General features: G+C 32.0%; 1 protein-coding gene and 1 long non-coding RNA gene across 2 annotated transcripts; one reads left to right on the plus strand and one right to left on the minus strand.

Moving 5' to 3' along the window:
- Nucleotides 1-8,574: 8,574 nt before the first annotated feature.
- LOC105780068 (uncharacterized) lies at nucleotides 8,575-9,567 on the minus strand. Its single transcript, XR_008195100.1, has 3 exons — nucleotides 9,354-9,567; nucleotides 9,126-9,193; nucleotides 8,575-8,996 (listed from the first exon to the last, which is right to left on the minus strand). It is a non-coding gene; the product is annotated as an uncharacterized LOC105780068 (long non-coding RNA).
- Nucleotides 9,568-13,835: 4,268 nt separating this feature from the next.
- Nucleotides 13,836-22,056, plus strand: LOC105780064 (uncharacterized). Its single transcript, XM_012604172.2, has 2 exons — nucleotides 13,836-14,292; nucleotides 21,817-22,056. The coding sequence occupies exons 1-2, from the start codon at nucleotides 14,130-14,132 to the stop codon at nucleotides 21,957-21,959; spliced, it is 306 nt and encodes a 101-aa protein (XP_012459626.1). The 5' UTR covers nucleotides 13,836-14,129; the 3' UTR covers nucleotides 21,960-22,056.
- The last annotated feature ends 2,398 nt before the right edge of the window (nucleotides 22,057-24,454 follow it).

Raw genomic sequence — 24,454 nt, forward strand, 5'->3', positions numbered from 1 at the left:
TAAGTCACCCTACTTCTTTTGAGATTTATCTGGCATGAAAAGACCCTCGATTATCTACAGGATGAATGCTCACGTGAATTATTCTCTTTCTACAACACTCGTGGAGTTGTCGATATGATTGAAGTTATTTTCTAACCATTTCATCTCTATTCGACTACCCATAAACTTGTATGGTACCTTGTCAAATAGTTGCTCACAAGTTGCACTCCAATCATCAACGACCACGTCTCCCGTAAAGACTGGCTCATCACCGGTAAACCAAGTTGTAAAGCAACGTCCTCGAGTGTAATTTTACACTTATCGCACGAAAGATGGAATGTGTATGTTTCTGGTCTCCATATTTTTACCAAAGTGATGATAAGTGCAATTTAGTTCCCTTGAACATATGAGACACGTGCAAGAATCTCTCCTTTTACAACTGTTGTTGAATAACAATCGGTGCACTCGCACTTAAATTGTGTATGTACGTCTCCAAAATCCGATCTTCAGCCTAATTATATAAACATTATAAAAGTATAAAATTAATAATGTTAACAACATAATAACTAACTTAATTAAAATTAGAAAATTTTAATAATATTTTCTTGCCATTTGCAATTGGATACCGGAGATGTGCTTGCCATCCAAACGAATAAGTAGAATTGCCATTTTTAAAATAAGAAAAATCAAATAAAATCGAATAAAATAGGATTGAAAGAAATTGAGAGAACAAACTAGATTGAAATATTTGAGAGAATTGAGAGAATATGATTGAGAGAAAAGGGTTTGAATGCAAAAGAATGAAAATGAAAAAGGTTTATATGGGAAAAACAATATGGTTGTTGGGAGATTTTACTATTAGGTTTTCAGGCTATTGGAGGAGTAGACGTTGGCTGAAAACACATTCTACAAGGCGCGTTTTTACTTTCTTCTTCTAAAAACAACTTATTTCCTTAAATTTCGAAAAAAAAGGTACTTATATCAAATTTAAGACATATTTTCATAGTTTTACCTTATTACCGCTAAATTTTAAAAAAAGAAATTTATAAAGCTAAAATTTAAATTTAACACCCAACAAAAAGTTATGGCTTTCTTTTTCCTTTTCTTGAAAACAAAATCTAATTTTCATACTCAATCAAATATGAAATTTTAATTGAAGAATATTACAATTTATAAAAAGAACATATATATATATATTTAAAAATTAGATTTATATCTACATCTATATATGAACAATAATCAAATACAAATATACATTTGTCTAGCAATCAAATACAAATATTAATTGCAAAGGAAAAATATCCATTTCATATATTTTTATACAATTAATAATTTAACGATTCAATCATTAAATTTATCAATATAATTGTTGTTACATCCCGAAAATCGAGTTAGAAGAAATTGAGTTAATGAAACTTAGTGTGGTCACGTTCGAATTTTTTTGGAGTTAAGATTGTGAAATTATGTTAAGTTTGTTAATCTAGTTCAATGGATAGGTGTTGTATTTGTGAATCTAAGGTTTTGGATTCGAATCTTTTCCCTTCAAATTTTTTCTATTTTTAACTAAACCCCTATCTCTTAACATCTGATTTATAAATTATTTTCACTCATTTGATAACAACGATGAATCTAGTGATTTAATGGTTAAGCATTTGTTTACTCCTTGATTTTGTGTTCAAATCTTGTGTTGTGCAAATTGGAATTTTTTTTCTCCGGCTTTATTTTATTTTAATTTTATTAAAAATTCCTACTTTCACTCACTAATAAATAATAATAAACAGTCCATTTTCCTCACTTCATTCACGTTTGTTTTGCTCTTATTTTGTTTCTTCTTTTCTTTTGTTCTTTCTTTTCTCTTTGGTATTCTTTTGTTCTTCTTTTAGTTGATTCTCGCTCGATGCCATTAAATCATTGTGGGATTTCGTTGGACTCTCTGTTTCCGATCATAAACCATTAATAAGCATAAGTTTTGTTGATAGTTCTTATGTTATGATTAGCTTTAGTTCGTTTGTTGTGCAAGATTGGGTTTTGTATTAGCTTTCGTTCCACATCGTGTTAAGTGCTCTCATGGTTTTCCAATTAGGTAAAGAGGAGTGAATCTAAATACTCTAGTGGATTAATCGTCATTTTGGTTGTTGTTCCTGTGGAGTTTCGTAATGTGATATTTGTGTGGGTTATTAGAAATAATATCAGGTGTGTAAAATTGACCCAAAAACTTAGTAGAAACTTGATAAAATCGTGAAACAGCCGTTGTTTTCGAAATTTCCCAGTGCCACACAGCCGTGTGGTAGACCATGTTGGTAGGTCGTGTGGGGCACATGGTCATGTGAAATTATGTAAATCGTGTAGGCCACACGAGCTAGCTTTTTGGGCCGTGTGGGCCACACGATTGTGTGGGCCTTTTGGGCCAATTCTGAGGCCTAATCAGGGGTCGATTAAGGGACTCAAAAATTGGGTCCATGGGAATTATGTAGGCCCAGAAAAGCGTAAGTTTCAGTAAACAAACATGGGTAAATGTAAGAGGCATGTTAAATAAGTTTTGATTAGTATAATAATACGACATGGTTTGCTATAAGTTGGTACGTGAGTTAGGCATGATTATTTTGTAAATCATGTGTGTTATACGTATTATGTTATCTATTCTGATAAGCTATTTGATTCGACTATGCAACATGAATATGCTATGATCTATATACGTTATGTATAAGTTATGCTCCATATAATATCTGTTTTTGTATGCATATATACAACCTATGCGAAATATATGTATGTTAACGTGACTCTACATACCGCAAATATCCGTTTGCCAGCTCAGCTGCATATTTATGAGTGACACACCGCCACATATTAGTGTGATTGGATGGATGGACTCTGGTAGTCCTAATTGATGTGATTGATTGGATGAAGATGGTGTGTAGTGGATAGGGTAGGATTTGTTCTGATCTGATACGACATTTTAATTTCATATGTATATATTTTTGAAATTATAACATTATGATCTATTATATCTTTGGATATTTGAAATTTTGATATGTTATTTGCATACGTGAACGCTATAAGTAAAACTCGGTTATGATATTTGCAAATATGCATGTTATAGTAAGCAAATATTGTATGTGGGTTAAGTTACACACTGAGCTTCTAGCTCACTCGTTTGTTTAATACGTTTCAGGTTAACTTCTGACTTAAGACCGGATAGTGTGTGGGAGCTCGGATTGGTTACCAGTTAAAATATTTGTGGGTTTATGTTTAATTATTTTTGGACTATATTCTTTTTGGGGCTTGGTTTTGGTTTTTGTTTTATTCGTTGACATTTAATAATTTATAGCATAAAATTGCAAATCACACGAGCTAACAAGTTAGGTTTTGGCTTTCAAAACTAAAACAAGCTAAGGATTTTCCGTTGCAAATTTGAAATGTATTTTATGAAAATTTATAACGAATGATTCAGAATACACCCAAATGGTGAATTGTACGTTTTCACTTATTGAGACCACAGTTTTCAAAGAACTGAAACTTTGATAAGTTTTCGCTGCAAGATTAATTACTCATTAACATATTTTCTAAAAATAAAATATATGGTTTTTAGCAAATGATTGTTTTAATTCTGGAAATGGTCTGCCGATGTTAATACTTTCAAAATGTGCGATTTTGAATGTGAAACCCAAGTTTTAAATTAAGGTTTTCGAACCTTGGTTTTGTTTCTCTAATCATCTATGAGAGTTTTTGTCAAATTTTATGTTTTTGAGACAGGCACTGAGTTTGATCTAAACCAAAGCTTTGAACAAGTTGATGTAATCTCTCAGTATTCGGTCATAACTTCTAGGCCGGGTTTGGGGTGTTACAATTGTACTTATTGTACATATAAATTTTTGAACCAATTCGATATTTTTATCATATCAATCAAAATATTATATCTTTATTCGTCTCGAAATACATGACAGGAAGCCCCTAAGACATATTTCAAAAACATAATACCTTTAAGATCATACCCTTCTAGAGTTTCTTCCTCTACAATTATTACCCAACAACACTAGATTGGAAACCCCTTGATTTAAAAAGAAAAATAATGCATTTATTTTCATTTGGATATTATTTTTTATCTCACATTTTTAGAGTTTTTTGCAAGTGACTTGAAAGAGGTTACTATTTTTCTTATTTTAATATCTCACATAGATTAGCTCATGGGTTATAAAATGCTGAAAATGAATTCTTTTTAAAAAATATTTTTGTAATTTTTGAGTTGGGATTCAATTGATGATTTTTAAATGTTGAGGCCAAATTTATTATTTTTAGAATTAGAATTAAAATGAAAATTTTTGTAAACATTAGAGGGATAATTTTGTTACTAGACCAATAAAAAAAGCCCACATCATCTCAAAGTGATAAAAATATTTTATTTCGAAAAGTTTAGTGACTAAATCAAAAAAATTAATAGTTAGGCGATCAAAATAGAATGAAAAGCATAGTTGGGTGACAATTTTTATAGTTTGTCCATAAAAAATAATTGTAAGCATGGATTTAACGTCCCACGTCATCGTTTAACAGATACAATTTAACAGAAGGACTCATTTGCACATTTTGAAATGTATAATGGCTAAATTGCGCATTTTTAGTAGAAAGACCTAAATGCAATCCGTCTCTAAGTACAGGGGCTTCCCTTTTACCTATGAACTTCTTATTTATTTTGTATAATATATCCCATTAAGGGATTGTCTCCTTAAAAGACGTGTTAAGTGTAAACCTATCACAACTACTTTACATCCATAAAATGTAAATACAATTCTTTCTATATTTAGGCTTTTTTAGGAATCTGACCCTATAAGTTTAAAAAATTATGAAAATTACCCAATTTCAAGATTAATTATGGGAATTATCTCATTTCTACAGTAAAGTTGTGTGCCGTCACTTTCCTAGGCGGCACTACCCTAAAAATTCTTTTAAAAAAAAACCTTTTTTTTTGGGGCAACCTATTAAATTGGAGGCACTGGACGGAAGCGTGTAGGGGCAAAACGTTCAGAGACCTGATGACGTAATTACCCTTTTTAGATTGGCTAATAAAAAGTGTCACATGAAAGTATGGTTGTAACACCCCAAACCCGGCCTACACGTTATGGCCAAACTGGAGGTCTCACTGTAGATCGTCTAAAAATTCAGAATTTCTATGGTTAGAAAGAAAACGACATAAACTCTTAATACTCAAAAACCCAATTTATTTGAAAACATATCTTACTTAATTGTTTTAGTGAAAACGTTGTTTGTTTACATTTTTCAAAAAATGTATAACCTTCCAATTGGAATTCATAAAATGTTGAATTTTGGAAAACATAGTTCGTTGATTTGAAACCCATTGTTTTGTAGGAAAATGAACCTTGTCGATTAAACGTTTAAATGGCAATTTGAGAAAAACGAAATTAAAGTCCAAAATCCAAAACCATAAAAAATGACCAAACAGTCCAAAATTTAAAAAACTCTCAACCCAAATTAAAATTAGTTAAATTTATGAAAATATGATTATCACCGAGCTCCTGTCGCATCGACTCGCTTAAGTCTGAAGGTTACCTGAAAGTGACAAACAAACAGGAAGTGAGTTTTCATAACTCAGTGTGTAACTTTTAAGAAAACATAATTACAAATTTAATTTCAAATTTATAACATAGCAGAGCAAATACAAATGTATATCTCATACAAAATCAGAATCATATGCAAAATTTACAATTCTAGCCCCATCCGCTACACACCATCTTTGACCATCCCTACACACTATATAGGGTATTAGATGCCCATCTAGCCCTACACACCACTTAGTGCCGGTATCACACTTTTCAGATTATTTGCAGCTATGCTGCCAGTATAATAGGAGAGATATCGCCTCTCACAGAAACACTTCCTCCACATAATATATCCTACCTTAGAACCAGATATAATCAGAACAGAAATCATGCATAACGTTTCAGATACATGTAACGCCCCAAAATTTTAATTTTGGGTATTGTGAATGTGTGACACAAAATATCTGTCTGCTTTAATAATTATGTGTTTTGGGTGTGTTTGGGAGGTCCCAAGTTCAGGCCAGAACTTGGGCAAATTTTGGTATTTTTATGACTAAGCCCTATATTTGGTCAGTAGGTTTTTAAGTAAAAGTTGACAAATAATTAACATAATGGGCCTGCTAGTCTGATGTATAAGTGGATTGTTGGTGTGAAGAAGGTCCTGTGTTCGAATCTTGATGTGGGCATTATTTTTGCTCGTGCGTCCAGGAGAGTTTGAGATGGACTAAAAATCTGAGTAGTGGATTTAGTGGAGAGTTTGATGGAGAGAAATAAAGGATTGAGGTGGTTATCAAATATTCTGATTATCCTTTTTTATTTTTTTTACTTTCCCGAAAATCCCTCCACCCTCTTGCCGTTTTTCTCTTTCACCCTTCATCTTCTTGATTTTTCTTTTCCCACTTTGCCTCGTGTCGTTCCACGTTTGTCTGCGATCATTCAGTAAGTTTTAGATAAGTGATTTGTCTCCATTTGTTAACTTTCTTCTAAAGTGTTTTGTTTATGCCAATTAGGGGAGGATTCAAGGGCTCATAATCACCAATCGGAGTCTTAGTTTGTGTGAGAATTACTGTTCATCAGTTGAAGTTAAGGTTTAGTTGCTTATGGGTTAAAACCTCGATACGAGTTCAATTTGAGATCAAGTTATGTAAGATTAAATTAGTGTTATTTGTTAAATTATAGGATTTGGAGTGCTCGGGGACTGTTTTAGCATCAAACAAAACCAGATGTGTACCTGAAGCGCAGAAAACGAGATTCGGTGAAAAGTCGAAATTGTTTGCTGTTTGGATAGCAACAGTAGGCTAACTTTGAAAAATCACCATAAATTGTTGAAATCGAATTAGAGGATGAAAAATATGTAATTGAAGCTTATTTAGTCTAGTTTCTCATAAAAGAAATGGTGTAAGTAATTGAATTGTAAATCGTGAGATATAATAAGTTTTGTGAAACAAGGTTAGAATGAATCTGGGTTCCCCTGTTCTGACTTTGGAAAATCATCAAAAATTGGAGAAAAATAATTAGGGTTTAAAAATTTACATGTTTAAATTATTAATGAGTCTATTTTCAATAGAAATTAATGGTAACAACATCCAAATTTTTTACTAAGAGATGATTAATTTTTAGCAAAGAAAGGTCGAAGCTGTCAGACAACAGAACAGGGGTAAGATTGAAGATTTTACTGTACTAATTGGCTGAACCAAAAATTCTAAAAATTTTATGGTAAAAAGGTATCTGAGTCTAGTTTCAAAGACATCAAACGAACCTTAATTTGGAATTTTGTAGCTCAAGATATAAATAATTTAGTAACAGTGACTCAAGTAGACAGCTTTGAAGAAACATATAAGTAAATAGTGAAAACATATATGAATATTTAGCTAGCATGGGTTACATTAAAAATGGACCACGCGGCCAATGCCAATTTGGGCCGAGTGGTCCACCCGGGCAGACCACATTGGCGTGTGAGCCCATTATCACTGAATTGATTGCTAAGGTTGCACGAGTCTCCCAAGTCAACTGTGAACCTACTGTAGGGTCGGTAAGCATCACTTAAACCCTTAATTGTACGAACTGACTGTTTGATTTATATATCTGTTGGGCTTGATGATAGTATGCTTGTATACTGAACTGGTTATATGTATTGATGTCTTGAGATAACATGTCATGACTTGTATGTTGCATTGCATGGGGTTGGGTTAATTATATTTGGAGGAAATGTACTGAAAGGATCTTAAGCCTAACATACTGGCAGCTCAGCTACAAATTACTGTTTTGTGCCGCATTCAGTACTTCCTGGAGTGTAAGGATGGGTGGGTTGATTTGATCCCCACATGGAGTGTAGGGTTGGACGGAGATAGTGTGTAGAGGCTAGTTGGGTAGGACTTTATTATTGAATACTGTGTGACTGCTATTAATACTGTGATGGGCTAAGGCCCTACTGCATATTTGATACTATACTGAGATGGGCTAAGGCCCCAAACTATTATTGATACTGAAAAAGGGCTTAGGCCCAGGACTACTTTAACTTGGCACTGTGATTTGCTATTGTTTGTTTCTGTGGGATTACAAACTGAGTTTTCGTAAACTCACCCATTTTGTTTAAATGTGCACAGATAATCCCCAAATCTAGACGGATTGGTGCAGTGGAGGACTCGGCGGTGACCACGGTTTTGGACTTTAATGATTTTTAACCCATATTTACGATAATTGGTTTTATTTCTATTCTATTCTTACTTGCTAAGTTTTTGGGTTGTAATTGGACTTTCGGACTTTGATTTTGGGTTTTAATTATCTTTACCTTATGGATTACAACTGCTAGTAGTAGGAAACCTCGGTTTTCAAAAGAAACAAATGTTTTTCCTAAACGCACGATTGTTTAATCTGTTTTAAAAGATTCCGCAAACGAATAATGTTTTGAAACTATTGAATAAATGAGCAACACAAATTTGGAACTAATGAGATATTAAGATAAGGAATTCAATGGAAATGGTTTTAACGTGACGACACGGTTTTCAAACACCCTATCATGTGACATCGCTAGATACGGCCATAATGTTTGGGCCAGGTTTGGGGTGTTACTATACAAATCATGTACGTATTTAACATTACTCTCAGTTTGAATTATCATATGACAGCTCAGATACACATGTAGATATCAGAATTCATACGAGCAGATGGCCAAATTTCCTGTTCTATAGTATATTTAACCACATACTGACCCCGCGGTTGATCAGAATAACGTGTGCGGCACTAGGAAAAAATCTTAAATTTAGGACCCACACAGCCCAAAATAGCCCAGACCGTATGTCACACACGGTTTAGCACATGATCAGTCACAGGGTCGTGTGTCGCACACGGCCGTGTGGCATCGACAGTGCCCAATTTCGGCTTTCACCATTCGCTATTTTTCGGGTTTCTCGTTACACACCTGATTCGATTTCGATACCACCGCACTCACAAAGAAAATAGTACCTAAAATCATCAATAAATTGTCTAAAATCAGTCCCCAATTCTACAATTTTTACCGAGCCACTCACTTGGCTAAAACACAACACGAGCAATTCTGACTAAAATTGAACATATAAATGCTCGAATACTTACCCACATTCACAGCATCCCCTAAAACAACAAAATCGCACGAGGGGATTTCCGATTCTCACGTTCGTCACCTACAACAAAACAATCATTTAATATTGGTACGTCCCACCAACTATCCTGAACACAATCACAACAAACGACAGATAAATCTACAATGAGAAAGAAAGGGTCAAGAACCCAAAAGAACGATTAACACGAGACACGTTGGGACCTACTCGATTAACACCATACCGATCTTGAATGGCGAAATAATAAGGCTTTGGCATTAAAAATCAAGAACCCAAAAGAACGATTTGCTACCCCTCTTTTCCAAACCCACGTGAATAGAATGAAAAGAAAAAAACAAAGAAAAGAGAAATTTTGTGAACAGAATGGCCAAAAACCAAAGTGGCGTGAAACTAGGGAGAATATTTCCCTTTAATTATCATCTATTATCTTCTTTTTCTTTTAAAAAAATAATAAATAATAAATAACTAAATAAAAAAAACTTAATAAGTCATTTCCTATCCACTAACCCACACCTATCCAACAACTTCCAAGATTTTAAACTCACCCAACTTAACTCCAACAACCTGTTATGCGGCCCAAGCAAAACACTAGCAAAAATTAACTCTTGTTTGCACACACAAGAGCTCGAAATTAAGATCTCCAACACTAAAACAAACACTTAATTTATGGAAAAATTAACAAAACAGAGACTAAGATTTTTGGGACGTTACAATGGCCACATCTAATTAAACTTTTGGTCTATTTGCATGTTAAGTCTGTCCCCTTTTAAAATTAAATTTAAATAGCCTTAAAAGATATGAGAATAACAAAATTAAACTCTTTTCATTTTTCTATATTTTTAAAAACATTAAAATTAAAAAATAAATAAAATTATTATTTAAATTATCCGATATGTCTCTCAAAAATTTCCTCAAGTTTATCTCAATTCAAATATGCTAGGGAATGAATTGAAAATGTTTAAATTTAAATAAACTTAAGGAAATTTTTGAAGGACATATCGGTAATTTAAATAAGAATTTTATATAATTTTAAGTTTATTGTTTTAAAAAATGAGAAGTGCTTATTTTTGTTATTCTTTATTTTTAAGGGCTATTTAAATTTAAATTTAATTTTAAAAGACGGCAAACCTAACATGCAAATAGACTAAAAATTTAATTAGGTGCCTCCACACTCTCATGCCTCACTCTTTTTTCAATCAATCTAAAAAGAGTAATTACACCATCAGGTCCTTGGCCGTTTTGCCCCCGCATGCTTCAGTCCGGTGCCGCCAATTTGTTAGACGACAAAAAAAAAATTTGTTTTTGGAGAGGGATTATTAAGGTGGTGCCGCTTGGGAAAGTGGTAGCACCCAACTCTATTGTAGAAATCAGATCATTCTTATACTTAATCTTGAAGTTAGGTCATTTTCATCATTTTTTAAATTTATAGGGTCAAATTCCTAAAAAAGTTTTATATTTAATTTTGAAGGCATCAAGGGGATGTCTCCTTAAAAGATGTGTTAAGTGTAAACCTACCACAACGATTTTACATCCATAAAATGTAAATATAATCGTTTTCTATATTTAATTTTGAAGGCATCAAGAAGTCGTCTCTTTAAAAGACATCAAGGGGTCGTCTCCTTAAAAGATCTGTTAAGTATAAACCTATCACAGCTACTTTATATCCTTTAAGAATGGGGTTATTCATACATATTTAAAACTTCACCCAATAGTTGAGAGATTTCAATAAATATATTGAGGCCGAATATAAGTTTAAGACAAAAATAATTATTCTATTCAAAATTTCATATTGTATTATATTTTAGAGGAAAATTCACTAATGGCCATTTTATCTATGTTTATTTTCATTCATAACCTTTAAAATGCCGATATTCATTTAATATTTATGGGATTAGGTCACTTCTTTTTAATAATGCTGACATGGATGCTTTTTAGCCGATTTTGCAGAAAAACGTGTTGAGCTAGACGTGTTTTCAACGTATGTTGTAGGAAAAGACTTCCAATTGTACGCGCTTTCTTGCTCTATCAACAAAACGTTTCCAGCTAAACGTATTTTCCCATTCTCTCTTTTGAACCAATTTAGGGTTTTTAGGTTTTTTAAGATATTTGTTTTAGGGTTTTTTAAAAAGGCATGTTTTTAAAGTTTATGGGATAAAGGTTTAGGATTTAGGTCATTTTAATGATGTTCGTGTTTGAGGGTTAAAACCCTCAAGTTTTTGAATTTACCAATTCAATTCCAATTCTTAACACCAATAAATTTTTTATTAAATTTACTAGAGTGATATTTTAATTTTTTTCTGTTAAATATTCATGTAGTGATCATGTAACAAAAAGCATTTCAATAGACGTAAATTTATTACATAATTTTGGCAGCTAATGTGGATTTTCAAAAAAAAATAATTATTCCAACATATCATGCAAAAGTTTTTGTTTTGTTAGAATAATATTTTGTTTAAAATTTCACATAAAATTTTTATCAAAGTAATCAACAATATTAACTATTTGAAGTCAATATTATAATAAAAATAAAAATAAAAATGTGACCAAATAAATCAGTATTTGATTGAATTGTACAATTAATTGATTAATCGATTGAATTCTTAATTGTGTTCGTGTTTGAGGTAGACATTGTGGAAAAAGGGTTGACAATGAAAACGAGTAAATATGCAAAAGCTACTTTCGTGCATTAAAAATATTACTCAAAAATCTTAGGATATCTGAAGGATTCTCGAATGAGGAAAACTTTTTAGGGCAGGTTGACAATAAGAGAGTAAAAACGCTCTAACAAAGAACATTTCAGGATAATAAATTAAAAACGCATCCAACTGGACCTAATAAACATGAAGGAAACAGAAAATAAATATATTATTCGCACACAAGATTTGAGAATTTATTTTTAAAGGAAGCAACCGATCTTTTATATATTAAATAAAATAAAGCTAGGAAGTGAATGCCTAATCTTATAGTCCACAATTAGGGTCTGGTATTTTTTATTATTTGAAGTGGGTTCCATTTCTTCTTCTACTTTTGTTATCTAATATGTGATGTGGATTTATTATTAAATATTAAAAATCTAATTTAGATAACATCAAATAATTCGAATTACAGAAATTAGATCATAGCACATTTATGAGATGAAAATTTTATATATCAAATTTATTTTTATTTTTATAAAGTAATAAAATGATTTTAGTTGAAATAGTAAATTTAAAAGTTATTTTAAAATTATTTTAGATCTTATATGGAAAATAAAATTACCCTTAACTCATTGCTTATTAAAAATAAAGTAAACTACATCATTAGTTATTAACTATGGGTAAGTTTTTGTTTTGTTCACTTAACTAAAAACGTTTACAATTTGATCACTAAATTATTTAAAATTTTCATTCAAGTCCTTGAACTATTGAAAAAGTTTTTATTTTAGTCATTGGATTGTTAAGTTTTTTTTTTTTAAAGTTTTGCCAATGAGTTCTAAGTGATAATTTGATGATGAGTATAGTAGATCAGTACTCATCGATGAGTAGAAGAATATAAAGTCAATGTTGGAGATTAGAGAAAAAAGTTGTTTGAATTTTAGTTCATAAATTCGTGATGTCTAAAAATGTTTTATGGAAAATATGAACTTTAGAAGAGAAATGAAAAGAGAGCTTTTGATTGGTGCATATAGTGCAAAAATAAAAGTCATATAGCATCGATCTTAACAGTTCAGTGACCAAATTTTAACTGTTCTTCAATAAATTATCAAAACGAAAACTTATTCATAATTTAGTGACTAATGATATAATTTATCCTTAAAATAACAAGCTTTTGGTAAATCCCCGGATCGACTACTGTATAACACGATCTTTAAGTGCTATAAGTAATGTAAACGTTCACAACATATGTGATGCGGATTTATTATAAAATATTAAAAAATCTAATTTAGTTAAGATGAAATAATTCGAATTACAGAAATTAGATCATAGACATTTATGAGGTGAAAATTTCATATATTAAATTTATTTTTATAAAATAATAAAATGATTTTAATTGAAATGATAAGTTTTAAATTTATTAACAATTAAAATGCTTGATGTTAAAATCTCATAATGAGTGATTTTATATGAAAACAAAATTATCCTTAAAATAGTATTTATTATTTATTAAATATAAGGTAAACTATACCATTAGTCATTAATTATGGGTAAATTTTCGTTTTGGTCACTTAACTAAAAATATTTACAATTTGGTTACTAAGTTATTCGAAAATTTTCATTTAAGTCACTGAACTATTCAAAAATTTTTACTTTAGTCACTAGATTGTTAAGTTTTTTTTTTCTTAAAAGTTTTGCCGTGAGCTCCAAGTGACAAATCGACGATCAGTATGGTGGATCAGTACCTATCGATGAGTAGAAGAACATACATTCAATGTTGGAGATCAGAGAACAAAGTTGTTTGAATTTTGGTTTGTAGATTTGTGACGTCCGAAAATGTTTCATCGAAAAAATGAACTATATAAGAGAAGGAAAAAGAGAGCTTTTGATTAGTGCATATAGTGTGAACAATAAAAGTCATATAGCATCGATCTTAACAATTTGGTGACCAAATTGTAACTTTTCTTAGTTAAACAATAAAAAAAAAACCCATAATTTAGTGATTAATGATGTAATTTATCCTAAAAATAATAAGCTTTTCGTAAATTCCCCAATGGATCGGATAGTATAACACGATCTTCAAGTGCTATATATTAATTAAACGTTCACAACATATATACTCCCACACACAATACATGTATGACATCCCTAAACAAATTATGAGCTAAACAAGTGTAAGACGAGCTGTATTTACTAATAAAAGTCCTGTTCAGATTCTATATTTTCGTGGCTCTTTTGGAAACTTGTTTAGTTTACTCGATCAGTCGCAGTGCCGGCACTTGGAAACCATCTTCTTCCATATATAATTACATTTTCTTCTTCTTTTCCTTTCATATCTTTTTAATTAAAATTTTACAACTCTTGCAATGGCGACTGATCACCAAAATGGTGGATCTGATCTTAATGCACCCTTCCTTGATGATCAAAGCCAAACCCAATCACTGGATTTAGGAGATCACATTGTTGCTCATACCAAAGAGGTCACCTCTTTTTTCAACACTTGTTTTAAAGGACTCAATGCTTTATCAGGTACGTTTTTCCTCACCCAATTTTCCTTAATTTTTTTTTGGCATTTTCACATACACAGGGTAGGCATGAAGTTGTTTAAAAGCAATGCCAGAGAAAGTGATGGAATTGTTTTCACTGTTAGGAAAGCTAGCTAATTGCTTAATTTGGTTCAAGAAAAAAAACGTGGGAAATTATAGAAAACCCAAGATTTTTGTATTGCTGAAGATAAAAGAAATTAATAGAAAAATATTTTGGTACCCAGAATTTGTTGAGCAGCAATCAAACAAGTGAAGTCATTATCTAAATATGGAGAAACGTATGAACCATATCTTCCTTTATAATAGAGAAAGTAAAAGAAACCTAGGTTTTGTGTCAATCATTGTACACTGATTTCCAATTTCCCATCACTGTATCTTCTCATGATAGATCTTGATTTAGAGCCTTGTTCCTTTTGGCTTTCTCTTCTTTAATCCAAATAACATCCCATATCTTTACGTATTTGGATTTGCATTCTATATCATATCTCAAAACGCTGCTTTTCAATTATTTCTCTTAATTCCTTTTTTTTGGTAATATATTAGTTTATTATAATCACTTTTTTATATGAAACATTTGATTTGGGGAATTGAGTTAGTACGGATTTTCAAATAAAGTAAACCTTTTCAATTCCATTCTCAATAAAGCATTTAATTAACTTTTTAAATTTTAAAATAAAAACTATAAAATTATTTTAAAATTAAATATTAAAATTATAAAAATTATAACACAATATTTTTAATTTAAAATTTTAAAATTAATAAATGTTATATGTCATCAACGTGGTAATCCACATGTGTGATACATCATCAAAGTTGACATATGTCAACTTTTCTATCTATTTAAGAGTAATTTGATAAAAATACAAATTTAAGAACTAAAAAGACAAAAAAAGTTAAATAAAAAGTTAAAATATTTTTGTTAAAACTAAAGGACTAAAAAGGTGATTATAATTTTTAAGTAGTATTGGCATTCATTAACCAAATCCACAATTATTTATATAATATTAAAAGTTAATTTTAGAAATATTAAGAAAATGCTCAAATATAAAATAGATTAAATTAGTGGGAGATAAGAGTGACACCCGTTAGCCAGGTGAGAAATTCATGATTGATAATATTCTTTACAATTGTCAATATCTTTCACAAACCTCCAATTGACGTTAAGTATTGTTTTGTCTTTTGTCAAAATGAAAACAATTTTTCTTTTGCAAAATGCAATTGAAGACAATTTGAAGATATTATTTTATCTCAAGTAGCATTTGACCTTCTTTTCTATTGATAAGGAATGTAGGTGTATTCCTTCCTTGCATATTAACTAGTATATTACGTATAATAATTCCATTACTTGACTCGAGTTATAAAAACATTACTATCATATTTTGGCTTAAATAATTAACATATATATTAAACAACATCAACACAAGTATGATGTGATTTACAATTAAAATCGGACATTAATTAAGCATACGAGACCTTTAAACTAACTCGATAATAACTCGGGACTAAACTGAAACTTTTACAAAAAATCAGGTACAAAGTGTAAAAAGGGTCACACGGCCGTTTGCCACACATTGTTGTATGGCACGACCATGTGGTTTGTTTGATTTTGGTGCAGGTTTGTGTTGGAAAAAATTCGGTTTGAAAACGGTTTTCTTACACAACGAAAAATAATTTTTTTTTTGTAAAAACTGACCCGATTTGTGATATTTATACCAATAAACATTAGACTAAAATCGTACTTGTGTTTTTGGATAAGTGGATCTTTGATATTTTCTGGCTTTCAACCAAATTATCTTCTCCATTATTCTTGTACCACGAATTGCTTCGAGTGTGATCTTGAACCAATTAAATCAAAACATGGAACTAGAAAAAAAATTTCCTTTCGGGGTGAAAATGAAAAATTCTCTCTTCTATAATAGAAACGGGTAAAATTTTTATTTTGAAAAATATATTTATAAGTTGATAATAAATTCTCTTTATTTTTCGGTAGAATAACAATCTCTCAAAAGTTGTGTTAATAGCTCTACCAGTGCCATCTATTTATAGGAAGAGAAGGTAGAACCCCTGTAGAGTTGTACATGTTTATTTTAAATAAAAAACAACATCCTACTTAGAGTAGTAGAGGGGTGAAGGACTTACCCTTATATTTCTACTAGGGTTGCTACCCCCTTTATGTTATATGAGGGGTTTTGGGTCTCTCTCACATCAAGTTCAATTATGGGTACTTCTTGGGCCTTTTTGACTCAATACTCTCTAATGTGATCTAACCTGATTTCGTTTTTCTATTTCTCAAACTAAACTTTAATATTTAAATATTAAATAATTTTTCATCTCAATTTTACTCCAGTAAAATTTTGACAATTTTACCTCTCGGTAAAATTTTGACGATTTTATCCCTAATAAAATTTTGAGAAAATTTGTTCAATATCACAACTCAACATGTTCACTATGACCAAATGATTTATTTTCATTTTTGGGCTTCAAAACAGTCCAAAAACATAAATTTATTCTTCAATAATTTTTTAAGTAATCTTATATAGGATTGCAAATTTTCATTTTCATTTCCATTTTTGGAAACCTACATTCATTTCCAAATTATTTCTTTTCTCTATTTCAGAGAAAACCACAATCATTCCTGACTGTTTCTCATTTCTCTTTTTCTATTCATTCCATTCATTTTTATTCAAACAAGCAATTCATTTCTGGTTGCAATGATCTAGTTGAGGGACCGATTGGACATATGAAGTTGAGCCTCAAATTATTTATAATTAAGTTCTAGCTTTTTTCCTATTAATTATAAACTCATTTAGTTACAAAGTCATTTCACTATAATATCTTGATTGAGCTTTCCCTAATAACATACCATTATGGAAACAACTACTCAATTTCGTCCAATGACCTTGATCTCTTTGAGATAATATCTGTTCTCCCGATATGATCCTATTTTATCTCATGGTAACCATTACATCTTCCTACATGAAAAATCAATTACTATCAAATAGTGATCAAGTCATCCATCACAAAGACAGACGACTCCTGGTCACATTTACTTTTCATCACCCATTTCATGCCAATGAGAAGATATCATTTACCCATGTTTTTAACTATGAATTCCACTGTTGTGAATAACGCTACATACTACAGAAGGCGTACACCCAACGCACCAACTTTCAATTCCATATCTATTTGAACTTAGACTTTTACTTACATAAAATTGTATGAGTCACACATACATAGTCTGTCATCCACTTAAGATTTAGGTATGTCACACTATGAATGTAACATGTGAATAAATCCATAAATGGATTCAAGATCTATTCTACTTGGGTCCTATCTGACGTATTGTCAATATAGTTAGTCACATATGTGTCTCTATCTTCTGGGAGTTAGCCGCTCTGATGCCCAAGACATGACCTCCCTAATTGGACTTAAAAACAACATATTAGTCTTTCAACTGGTTTGCTCATTTCCAATTAGACTAAGGACATATTTAAGTTCATCTACTAATACAAGTTATCTTTCTGTACTACGATTTGACCACATAATATTGCTTAGTATTAGTTAAACATTTAGAAAAACAATAAGCAAAATTTACTTCTATTTTTCTTTGTGTGCAAAACCCATGTGAGAAAAATTATATAAAGTATATTAATGTAATCAATGAATTTTCTTTATTAATCAATCTATTAAAAAAATTACAACTGTTTATTGACAAAAATAATAAACTTAAGGCATCAAATCTAACAGTCACCTACTTGCCCTAGTGAAGTAGATGAGTCATATTTTACATTTGTGTGCCATTTCATTTGTTTCTCAAAGAGCTCTCTAGCTATAACAGTCTTGGCTAAACAGATCCCTAGTGTTTTTCTTCATATACGATCTTTGACTACGTCTACCATTTCGTCAAACACTATTATTTCCCTTATATGTTTTGTCCTTATTTGGTTAATTCAGATTTAACTATATCCACACTATTATACGCCCATAGCTTTTCCATACCTCATAACTTGGCCCTCTATAGTGAAGTTAGCAGTGTAACCCTGCTTGACACTTACACTATAGACCTACCGTTTAGGACAAAAACACAGTCTAATGTCAATTTCCTCGAATCTCGACACATTTCAAAGTCAAAAGCAGTATATCCAATAGGAGTGAGATCTCTTATAGAATGCACAAGTATATAATCCCTCGTTCTCCGTAAATACTTGAGTATATACCTAACTACTTGCCACTGTCTTGGTCATAGATTCACTTGATATCGACTTACCAATCTTACTGCAAAACAAATATTTGGGCGTGTGCATAGCATAGCATAGCATAGCATACATGAGACTTCTTACTACCAAGGCATAAGGAACATTTCTCATGTTCTCTCCTTCTACTTGCTTTCTTAAGACATTCCTCTAAAGAGAGATGAAATCCCGATATGGAAAGTTTATTTCCTTTCTTTGAATCGGTCATTGCATAATGCTCCAATATCTTGTCTATGTATGAAGCCTGAGACAGTGCTATTATTTTGTTCTTTCGATCCTTTAGGATTTGAATACCTAGAACAAAATTAGCTTTTCCCAAGTCCTTCATGCTAAATTGTTGGGTTAACCACAATTTAATCGATGACAATATCCCTATATCATTTCCAATTAGTAGAATGTCATCGATATATAGAACGAGAAAGATCACATTTCCATTCTCTAAATGTTTGTAAACACAAGGTTTATCTACGTTTTACTCAAACCAAAAAGTTTTGATCGTTTGATTAAATCTTTGATTCCATGAGCGGGATGTTTGCTTAAGTCCATATATGGATCTAAGTAGTTTGTAAACTTTATGCTCGCTTCCTTTAGCTATATGTCTGGTGGGTTGCATTATGTAGATGCTCTATTCAAGATAGTCGTTCAAAAATATTATCTTGACATCCATTTTCTAGATTTCGTAATCAAGAACCGCTGCAATGTATAATAATATGTGAATTGACTTGAGCATGACAACTAAAGAGAAGGTTTCTTTGTAATCGATGCATTATTTTTCAGTATAACCTTTTGTGACAAGTCTGACCTTATAAGTTTCCACTTTTTTATCCGCATTTATTTTCCTCTTGTAGATCTATTTACACCCTATAAGTGTTATCCCTTCTGATAAGTTTACAAGTTCCCACACTAAGTTGGAATACATAGAGTCCATCTCAGCTTTAATAATTATTTCCAAGAGTTTGGAATCAACATTTTGCATCGCTTCATCATATGTGAGTAGGCCTTCATCTTCTTGTTTGGCATACTTAGTGTTAAAAACACTTCATCAAGATTGGAAGAACTCGGGCCTATAAGAGACCTTTCCACTACGATGAAGCACCTTATGTTGTTGATTGTTTGCAGGTATACTATTAGAAGTTGGTTTTTGAATCGGTTTCATAAGGTTTCATATATTTCTCGAAAGCTCATCGAGTACCTCTTTACTTCGAGATTTGAAGTCATTCATTTAATTTTCTTCAAAGAAAGTAGCATGAGTCGACACTATAATAGTTTGCTCTTCTGGGTTATAAAATATGCATAATTTTGTCCATAAGTTTAACTTCCTCTCATTTTTATCCAGTTTGTGGGTTAGACATCCCCAAATCCTTAAATGTTCTAGACTTGGCTTCTTGTTTAACACTCTGCCTAGTGTAGTCCTAGTTAATGGTTTATGTGGGCGTATAGTTAGCTAAGTTTAAGCTAAAGAAAGACTAATTTGTGTTCTAACCTCCAGTGTTGTATTTGTAATGTTTGTTACGCCATGAATGATGGACTATCTAATTAATCTGGTAGGTTTGTAATGATTTTGGTTGAAGGGTTCGTCATTTGGAAAAAGTGTTAGATTTTTGGTTTTATAGTTTGGTGTTGTCATAGTGGGCACCAGCCAATCTGTGTCTTCTCTTGGAAAGATATGTGATAGACCCTTCTGTTAGTTTACGCCAATCATGGATTGTGCGATTTTTGACCCGATTGCTTCCTATTTGAAAATGTGTGTTTACTGTTCCATTTTAGTTGAGTCATTGCTAAGATTCAATTAGAAATTAACTAAAATTCAATGATTATTTTATTGTGTGATATACTTAGAACGATTATATTTACAACAATAGTGTATAAGCTATCTTTTCATGTTAGCCACGTGTAAGTGGTGTGAGAGTTGTGTGAGCTATAAATATTTGTGAAACTCTAGTATCCTGCTTAAGGAAGAGTTATTCATTGAAGAGGAATCAGCAAGTGGTCGAGATTAGTAAGAAAGGGTTGTGCATGTAGCAATATAGATAGTATAACAAACCTCGTAGGGATTATTAGTGAGTATCTAGTTTGTTTTGCTCTTCTTTGAGTTTCCTTCTATCTTGTGTATACCACTAATTGTGGGTGTCATAGCTTAGTGTTCAAGTGAACCCATCAGTACAGAACTATGTGAACCTATTGCATGTAATCTTCTATGTGTGCATGTTTGTGGCAAGAAATGGATACAACTTCCTTAGGGTATAAACTCAATATCTAGATATGAAGAGCCATTGGTAAAGCATGCTAGTTGCTAACCAGGTGAGAGAATATGACAGGCCACTGGTAAGGCATGTTAGTTGCTAACCAGATTGGCGCGTATGTTGGGCCACTGGTAGGACATGCTAGTTGTTAACTAGATTGGCGACCACTAGTAAGGTATGTTAGTTACTAACCAGTTGGCATGACTACTAGGATTGCTAGGGCATGTTAGTTTCTAACTAACCTAGTAATATGGGTTCTGCCTACGATAGGACTTGTTAGTTGTTAACCATGGCAAAAAGCCCTGAACTCACGGGAATATGCATATGTCCAAAATGATAAGAAATGTGATATTTGTTCTGACATGTGATTGGAGGGTCCGAGGTTTAAACCCAGGAAGGATTTGAAAAGAGGGAGTTAATATAACTCTGTACGTGATATATGTTATGTATTGAAAAGAGTAAGTTAATATGACTCTGTATATGTTATATGTTACGTATAATTACTGGTAGAAAGGAAAAGTTGAATGTTAAGTGGTAAGTTTTGTTCTATGTTTATTGTGTTAAAAACATAGTGTATTTGTTTAGTATTGGTATTTGGCATATTGAATTCGTCCTAATGAAGGTGTGTATGATTTAGCCCGATGAGATGTCTGAAATGCAGAGGTATGTGTTAGAAAAGATTGTGTTTGGTTGGGAAGTGTCAACTTTGTTAAGGCTAAAGTTCTATTTGATGTAAGGACGAAACTATTCACTTGATGTTAAAGAAGAAGGTATGCACCCGATGTTAGAGTCTGCCTGAAAATGTTATCCGCCATGGTTAAATATTCGCCAATGATATGATAGTGTCCACCCGAATGTCTCGCCATGTAGAGTTGGTGTATTAGTCTATGTGCATGAGTTTACAGTTGTATTTTTAATCTTGTTTTTGTATTTCATCAAAGGGTTGAGTCTTTTCTTTTATGGAGCTCACTATGTTCTTATGAACTTACCTCTTTTTTTTCCCTCTTTCAGGTGGTACTCCGTCGTCGGTTGTTGAAGGGACTCAACTAGAAAGAGTGACCTTTACAACGAGCTTTCCCTGTGTTTGTTTTGTAACATGCATATGTTCTATGGGGATGGTGTGTAACTCTGATTTGAATTTGAATATGTTATAAAGTACCTTTTATTTAACTACAATTTTATTTGAATGATACCCTTGAAAGATTTGATAAATTTTATTAATTATGTTTTGTGAACTGTTTTTGCTTGTATACGCCAAACTGTTTTATATGTTATGACCACTGCCAGTAATACTGTATTTTCAAAGGAAAGATTTTCAATTGAAAGTTTAAAACTCAATTGTATATACATCATGACGTATACCAGGTTGGATACTTGTGTTTTTGAAACTTTTCAAAGTTAACACGTCATTGTAATTATTGTACCTTGAAACTATGTATAAGTTTTCTTTCCGAGTAATGCCTCAGTCGACCATTGGGGATTAGGGTGTTATATCTTGTCATGCCACAATTCGTATAGAGTTTTTGATGTTGCCTTAGTTGGCACATCATTTAGAATATAACAAGCCGTTTGTACCGCATATCCTAGAAAGAGATTGACAGCTTCGAATAACTTAACATCGAACGTACCATGTCTAACAACATTCAATTCCTTCTCTTTTCCACACCATTCTATTATGGAGTGCTCGACATGGTTAACCAGGATAAAATCCCATTCTCTATGAGGTACCCTAAGAACTCACCAGATAAATATTCCCCACCTCGATGAGACCGAAGTGCCTTTACGGGTAAACCTAGTTGTTTCTACACTTCCCGGTGAAACTCTTTAAATTTATCAAAGATTTCACTCTTATAGTGTATTAGGTATACACACCCATATCTAGAATAGTAATCAGTAAAGGTTACATAATACACATAACCACCTCTTGCACTAATGTTCATGGGGTCACATATGTCAATATGCACAAGTTTTAGGGGTTTTCCGGCCCTCATTCCTTTTGCATTAAAAGATTTCTTAGTCATTTTACCATCCAAGAAAGACTCACATTGTGGAAGATCAACTTATTTAAGCAAACTTAAGATGTTGTATCGTACATGTCTAATGATTCTTTCTCGATTAATATGACCAAGTCTCAAATGCCAAAGGTATGCCTTATTAGGGTGAGAAGTTTTAAGTATTTTATTCGATATTTTAATCTCAAGAAGTGTGTACATATTTGGTTTGATAAAATAGAGATTATTTGACATCCATCTATTACAGATAAGATTTCAATTTCTAAATATTGCAATTCCATTGTTAAAAGTCACGGTCAAGCTGTCTTTATATAAACATGCAACGAAAATTAAGTTTCTTTTGAAACTTGATACATAGAAAGCATTTTTTAAAATAATCTTTCTAAACTTATCAAAATAAAGATGTACATCTCCCACTGCTTCAACTGTCACACTTGTCTTGTTTCTGGTCCACAATGATAAGCTCTTATCTTTAAGGTCTTTCATCTCCTCGATCCCCTATAGTGAAAAACAAACATGATTAGTGGCTCCCGAATCAATAACCAAGTGGTCTATTGAATATTTCACTAAACAAGATTCTATCATCAAGAGTTCCATACCTTTGCCTTTGGTAACTAGGTATTCCTTCCACTCTTTACAGTTTGTTTTGAAGTGCCCTTTCTTGCTGTAGAAGAAGCATTTAGACTTAAATAAGTGTTTAGGCTTTCTGGTTCTCTTCCTTTCCACTTGTTGTGGCCCAGAAATCTTAGCCATACCTTTCTTAGTGTGTTTTCCCTTCCCTTTTAAGGAAGAAGTGAAGAATATATTCGCTTATGCTCTTCAAATCAGTTGACTGCCATTCAACATCAACTCATAGGATTATAACTCACTCATGAGTGTAAGCGTCAGGTTTTTATTACCAAGGTTATATGCGGCCTGAAAACTAGGAAAATCCTTTGACAAGCTTTTAAACACCATCTCAATTTGAGTGCTCTAGTCCAGATTGGCCTCATTGTCCACAGGCTCAGCAAAGTATCCCATAAGATTGATCATATGGTCTTTGACCGGGGTACTAGGCTTTTGTTGGCCATTCATCAAGCTAGTTATGGAAGACTGTCGAGCCAAGGTAGCTTGTCCTCTGAACATGTCTTTTAGCTTATCTAGAATCACTTTAGTAGTTTTACAACTCTCCAGTTGCTTATACAAAGTACTTGGTCACGCTTGCCAGCATATAGCAATTAGCTATCTCGTCAAACTGTTCTCAGCATTTCTAGCCTCAGCTTGAGTGGTCAGTTGACACTTATTATCAAGAATTGTTTTAAGTTTCTCACAGCTTAAGGCAATTATCAAGTTCCTTTTCCATTCCTTATAGTTATTTCTGTTCAGTTTTTTTAGTGAGTATGTTCAATAAGGGAGTTGATGCCATTTTTGAAATGAAAATAAAACATTCATATATTAATATACTTGTATTAAGCAAATATTTGAAAAAAATTTACAACATTACGATATGCATTAAAATTATGCATGCATCTTACCTTAAACCTTAAAAGCATTTGTAAGCCATTGCAATGATAATTCCAACACCTATTGAATCAAGCCATCATGGGGTGATCATGATGAACTAGTAAGAATATGTATTTCCATCCAATTAGTACATG

The sequence above is a fragment of the Gossypium raimondii genome, chromosome 4, assembly GCF_025698545.1.
Source record: "Gossypium raimondii isolate GPD5lz chromosome 4, ASM2569854v1, whole genome shotgun sequence".
Classification (NCBI taxonomy): domain Eukaryota; kingdom Viridiplantae; phylum Streptophyta; class Magnoliopsida; order Malvales; family Malvaceae; genus Gossypium; species Gossypium raimondii.